Raw genomic sequence first — 7,043 nt, 5'->3', positions numbered from 1 at the left:
AATCATTCATATAATGGCCAGATGCTGTCCGCCATACAAGTGGCAGATATATGTCAAATTTAACACCACGGACACCATCGCAAACGGGCTTGGACTAAGTAAACTAACATCGCTACTCATAAAAAGACCGGTATTGCTATTAACATGACATATGTATAATAAGGCACAGTATATGTCAAAGGCAGTGCAATATCAGACAGCACCCGTGAGAACAGCAAAGTTCAAAGCAAAGTATAAAAATCTATTTTCTTAAGATAACGGGATTTCGTTGAGACATATTTTCCTTACGCTTGCATATATATATATATATATATATATATATATTTTTTTTTTGATTGTTAGTTTGATTGCTGTTGATTTCAAATGCAATAAATATGTTTGTATAAAACTTGTAGTAACGGTGCTTATAATAGGTAGGTGCGACTAAATTTTGGCTGATACGCCTAAATTTTTTAAGTTAGGAGCACTGGTGCTACCAAGCAAAAAGGTTAATTTCGAGCCCTGTATTGTCATTCAAAACCTGAGACACACAATTATAAAGCGCCACAAAAAAACACCTAATTTTGGATGTCTTTATTCCCTTAGACTGGACAAAAGCAATTAGGCCAACAATGTTTCACCTTATATAACAAGGTAGTATGAAAGAAGGCAGTGTGTGTTTTTGTGTGTGTCGTACCCTGATCACTGAACAGCAGAAGTTTGCGTTTGTCTCTCTCTCCATCTGACGTTCGTATCCCTAGAACGGACTTGAGCTCCAGTAAAACACGTCTGGACTCTTCGCGTTCTCGACGCTGACGCTCCAGTTCACATGGAGAAAGCATGTCAGATCCTCCTCTCCACTCCGTATCAGAGTCTGAGTCCGACACATACGCCTCCAACTCCTGGACAACAGAAAAGCTGAGTTTTTAATCTAAGAAATGCTAATTAACACAAATCCCATCATTTAAGAATATCTCTAAATATCAGCTTATAACAACATTGAATTCTCGGCAGATTGTTTTGATTAATTCCACTATTTACATCTGTGAAATGAAGAAAAATGTGCTGACGGCAACAATAACAAGCAATTTACTTTGTAACATTAACAACTTAACTAGATCTGGACCAAAATAGCAGTTATGCTTGTTTGTTGTAGCATAGTTTGATACTTTTGTGGGTCAATGTGAAAAAAATGCTTTAATTAGTATTAGATAAATAAATGTGAAAAGTCTAGTTTAAAATGCCTTGGCAAAGTTCTTACGTCCGATTCACATGGGGCTTCAGTGTCGATGCTTAACAGAGGAAGTGTCTAAAGTTCACGCAATTGTCATAGCAACGTCAGCCAATAAAATTAGTCCGCAACTGGCTACTGTCTGAGCTGGGGTATTTACATAAAGCAATCTGATTGGCTGATGCTTCTGGTCACGCTTAAAAAATTTAAAAATTCTCGACTTCTGCAGCGAGCACAGAATTACAATTCAGTTCAACAATGCTTGACATCATCTATTCAAAGTGAATGGGAACCATTGATGCTGACGCCCGATGTGAATGGGCCGTTATAAACGTAGAACTCTTTGTTTTCATATTATTGTTCTATTTAAAAAAATAAATGGATAGTTCACCTGAAATAAAATGTCATTTTCTCGCCCACAAATGGATTCAAACCTTTATAAGTTTCTGTCTTCTGTTGAACACTTCACAAGATATCTTGAAGAAAAAAGATGAAACCTGTGACTATTGATTTCCAAAGTGGTAACAGCAGATACCATAAGAAGACAATGGTTACAGGTTTCCAACATTTTTCAAAATATCTTTTTTAGTGTTCACAAAAGAAGAACACTCATTTTTACAAATCTCCTAGGATTTTATGTCTCCATGATTTCAAGGCACCCTCTGAAAGTAGTTAATTCTTACATGTTGCATAATATCACTCTGTCTGGTGCAGCTATAGGACAGCAGCAGAGTTTCTTGACCATTACGCCAGAAGGAGAGTATAGTTCCTAGCAATATTAGCTAGGAAAAAAAACTCCCTTCATTTTATTAAATTATATTACTACAGAAGACTTTAGAAGAGGTTTAAATAGGAAATTTATCCTAATGGTCAAACCCAATTCAATTCATTATGCATAGCTAAGCTAAAAGTGACCCCGCCAGAACAAGAAATCAACCAAAGGAATTCAAAAATGTTTCAAATCAACTGTTTATCTCTAGGAGCCTTTTTTTGAAAAATGGAGTGTTCCTTTAAAAGTTTGAAACAAGTAAATGGTAAAAAATGATAACAGACTTTTTAATTTTGGGTGAACTGTCCCCTAATTTAAATCAGGGGTACTCAACCCTTTTCCTGAAGATCCACCTTCCTGCAGATTTCAGTTGCAACCCATATCAAACGCAGCTGCCCGTAATTATTGAGTGCTCTTCAGGTCCTAATTAATTGGTTCAGGTGTGTTTGATCAGGGTTGAAGCTAAACTGTTTGGGAAGGTAGATCCCCTGGAACAAGGGTTGAGCACCCCTCATTTAAAGTATTGATTTAAACAACGCTATAACATTCAGTGGTGGAAAAGTATGTAAAAGTTAACATTTTTGTTCATTTTGAATTTATCTATGTATTCATTATCTAGGTTTTCTTTATTCAGAAAATGTCTTAATGATTTTCATTATGAATCAATACATAAATATTAAATTAGTTTAATTTATATCTTTCAAAAAACATTTCCAGAACTAATGCTGCCTTATCATATAAAGCTTAAAATAATTACTACTTCATAATATGCGTCGACCTTGGCATGATCAAGGTGTTGGTTTTCAAGGTTCCTCTCTATGATATAGCTTCATTTGAATGTTTATGCATGCTTCTCACAGCAATTTAAAATGTTCAATTATTAATATTTAGTACAGTGAAACAAATGAACAAGTGTGGCTCAAATATTTAAAATCATGTCTAATGTATTTTTAGATAAATTTAAAAATGTGCATATTAAATGTGAATCATATCATGAATTCACCTCAACTCCGCCAAGCATGAGAAATAATAATACTAATAATAATAATAATAACACCAACACTTGCAACAATGCTTAAATGCACACACACAGTCTGTCAGTACCTGTTCTTCCGGGACGGGGTCTCTGTCCTGTATGTGTGTTATAGGGGCAGAAGGAGGGGGATCTGGGACGGTTGTTTCCTCTGGCTGATCTGAGCCTTCTGTGGAAAGCATACAATGTATATACACACATTCTTTTCAACAGAGAGAAATAACGCAGACCTAATGCATTTTTTACATTTACAATGCACTAAATACAGTGGAATTGAATTGCAAGATGTGGTTTGTTTACATTTATGATGTAATGATTAATAACCGATAAGAAGAAAATCATCTACACTGTTTTTAAAAAGACATTAAATATTAAAATAAAGTGGATTTAGGCATCTCAACATTCTGAAATACCGGATGCCATTAGCATCAAGTTACAATATCTTACACAGAATAATTTTGTATGGACACAAGAATGCCTTATTTAAAGCCCAAATAATAATAAGCTTAAAATATTATCACAAATCTGCAGTATAGTCAATACAACAGACTTCTGTTTGCCATCCATTCCAAAGAGAGACACCTATTCTCACATTAGCTTTCACTATGTATTTGTTTAATTTCATCACCTGTTACAAAAAAATTACTGAAAGAGTAATATAATGAAGGAAAATATAAAATTCGACAAAAATGTCTAAAATAAAAACTAATAAAAAATTAATTAATAAATAGAAGCCCCTCTAAAAAACAAAAGTAATTTAAATGTACATGTTGTAAAATTCACACCTAGAGGTTAAAGTGGGTATTGCAGTCTAAATTCAAAACTTTGAATTTCCCTCCCTGACGATAACTGCAAAACGCAGGTTGGCAGATTGATCACACCAACAAGAGCAATGATTCCTGATGATCGCACCTTACAATGCAAGCTGCTCAGCTAATGTTTATTTTTGCAATACTTATAACATTTGTAAATTAAAAAACATGTCATGTAAAATCTTATAACTCTGAATCTCCATTTCATTTTATGTCACATTTGTTTTTGGACTAGCATGCTGGAACTCATTTTGTACATGTGTTTCCATTTTAATTTATTCACATTTTTACTTATCGGATAAACAATTTATCCTTCTAAGTTGTGCGGATACATTTTTATGTGCATTTTAAAAATGTACGCACATCTTGCCATTTCCATAAAACTCCAAGCCATTTCAGAAATTTCACGACTCGTGTGAACAAACACGATCTCACTGCAATACATAAATTTTTGATTTACTGGCTATCTCATATCTCATCTCATTTCGACAATTTAATAAGATTTGCTCGTCCTGCAATGGTTGGGTGCCATGCGTCCCTTTTAAAATATTCGTACAACTGACTGAACTCATACAAATTTGTACGAATGGACTTGTCCTCTGTGGCCTAATTGTATAAAGGACATCATCATCCCCATCCGTCTCTCTCTGTCCTCTTTTTCCCCCTACTTCCCTAAATAAACGGATGCAAGGAAATCAGTCGAATAAGGAAGTCTAAAAATAACCCAAGACACACGCTGTCTTACACAAAGGCTGACGCACCTATTATATGGTGAGGACGTCATTTATAAAGCTTGTTTACTCATTTATGGTCATATTTATACACTGCTGGGATGTCTGGAAAAAAACTGATCGTGACTGGTTCTTCTTGGTTCTTATTGGTCAATTTTGCAGTGCAATACTGACCATTTAGTGTCACCAGGATGTGTAACACTAGCAAAAATATACAAACCACAGTGTTTCAACTTTTCTTTGCTTTTTCTGTATTTTTGTTTCTATTTGCAAATAGGCATTGTCATTAATTTGCATCATTTAAATTACACAATGAAAAAAAGCGTAATTAATAATTGTTTTAATTGAGCACTTTACAATTATTATTTATTCATCATCATACCCAATTAATTAATTCTACCCTAATTAATTTTCATTTACTTATAATCTTTTACAACATAATAAAAACTGGCCTGTATAATTTACTTTTATATAATATAATATAATATAATATAATATAATATGATATGATATAATATTTGGATGGCAAAACGTAATTGAAATTTCTTGTTTCATTTATATTGAATGTTATTTTATAATTAAAATATCTCCATTATTTACTTGAATTAAATTAACATTTTAATTAACAATATAATATAATATAATACTTTATATTTAAATGGGCCCCATATAATTACAAAATAAATCATAATAAATGTAATAATGAATAAAATAAAAAAAAAGAAAATTCTTAATTTAGGTATCAAAATGTAGTAAATTTATATAAAATTTTTATTTTATAACTAAATTGACTCCATAATTTACTTGAATTAAATGAACATTAATATATAATATAGTATAATATAATACAATATAATATAATACAATATAATATAATATAATATAATATAATATATGGATGGCAAAATTATACTGAAATTGAAACGTTACTTTTATTTATTTATTTATTTTTTTATTAAAAGGGCCACTTATGATATACTCTAATTAAATAAACTTTAATGTAACATAATTGAAAGTGTCAATGTATTTTCATTTAAAAAAAATTTATAAAATCATATAAAATACGTTTTCATGGCAAAATATGAATGCACTTAACATCATAACGACATTCTCAAACCAGTGACTCACTGAAAACCCCCTAAGCAGGTGAAGTGCGAGTGTATGGGAGTGCGAACTCTGACCTGGGCAGCTGGAGACTCGGCGCAGCATTCGTTCCACCTGCGCGATGGTGTCATCCCAACAGCAGCTGCTGGCCTGCATGTGTGGTTGGAGCAACTGGAGACGCTCCTTCAGCTCCTGATAACCTGCACAAGTCACCTCGTCTGACTCCCGAGCCACCATAAGCTTCTCCAGATCATCCTCCAGAATAATCACCCTGTCGGAGACATTCAAACAACTACACTGACAAGTTCATCAGCTTCTTCTTTAACATGCTCATGCTATGAACACATTTTAAAGGCACGTCTTTAAGAGAAATCCACCTGCTGTGATGAGGAAAAACTGTAATAACAAGTAACATGAGCAGCATATCTGCAAATAGTGGGTAGGCTTTAATGTACATCTGAAATCTAATTGTTAAGTATTTTCTCAAAAGGTGTTTTTTAATCAGTATAAAAAGCAAAAATAAGATGTTTCATTACATTTTTTATTATTAACTTTAGCAATTTTGTCACAATTCAAAATATTTAACAAATATGTTTACTATACAGTTAGGCAGTGGCCACCAAACTTGTTCCTGGAGGGCCGGTGTCCTGCAGATTTTAGCTCCAAACCTAATCAAACCCACCTGAACAAGCTAATCAAGGTCTTACTAGATTTATTTGAAACATCTAGGCAGGTGGGTTTAGGCAAGTTGGAGCTAAACCCTGCAGGAACACCAGCCATCCAGGACCGAGATTGGTGACCTCTGCAATAAGGGGTCACCAATAGTTATTAATGTCAGTATTTACCCAATAGTTTTTAATGTCAGATCCTCTCGCATTTTTTGGGAAATTTTTAAGTGTTAAAAATACAAAAAAATCTGAGGTTTGGAAGGACATTTATTTAAAAAAAATAATTTAAAAAATGCTTTTAAAAAAGATTTTTAAAATTGTTGCAAAAAAATAAAATAAAAAAACTGAAAAAATAAAATAAATAAATAAATAAAATCACATGTACGTCAGAATTCACAGCCTTTGCCGTAAAGCTCTAAAATGAGCTCAGGTAATTTGCCAAAAGACATCTAAAGGACTCTTAAAATTGTTTGGTCTGATGAGACTAAAATTTTACTTTTCGGAGTGAATGCCAGGCGTTACATATAATAACGACAAACAAATAACAATAAAATTAACAAAATTTATTTTGTATAAAAATTTGAGTAATTATAATTGTAAAAATGATAATTTCAGCAATTGCTTGCATTAAAAATAATAAAATAGTATTATGAAAGTTATTCTCAATTTGAAAAAAAAACCAATCATTCAGCAATTGTGTCTCACATCTAAAACAA

The 7,043-nt window shown here is 32.6% G+C and overlaps 1 protein-coding gene across 9 annotated transcripts in view; it reads right to left on the bottom strand.

Annotated features, from left to right (window-relative positions):
- The window catches only part of vezt (vezatin, adherens junctions transmembrane protein), a 33,668-nt gene that overhangs the window by 4,130 nt on the left and 22,495 nt on the right, over positions 1-7,043 (bottom strand). For all 9 annotated transcript variants that reach the window (XM_087245569.2, XM_087245571.2, XM_087245573.2 and 6 more), the window contains 3 exon segments: positions 5,737-5,930; positions 3,084-3,181; positions 677-881 (listed from right to left, as the gene is read on the bottom strand). In XM_087245569.2, the coding sequence (XP_087101695.2) occupies positions 677-881; positions 3,084-3,181; positions 5,737-5,930 (497 nt within the window).

This window comes from Danio rerio, chromosome 4, assembly GCF_052040795.2.
Source record: "Danio rerio strain M-AB ecotype USA chromosome 4, GRCz13ab, whole genome shotgun sequence".
In the NCBI taxonomy this organism is placed as follows: domain Eukaryota; kingdom Metazoa; phylum Chordata; class Actinopteri; order Cypriniformes; family Danionidae; genus Danio; species Danio rerio.
Note: the sequence above shows the minus strand (reverse complement) of the source record. Positions and strands in the feature narration are given on the sequence as shown.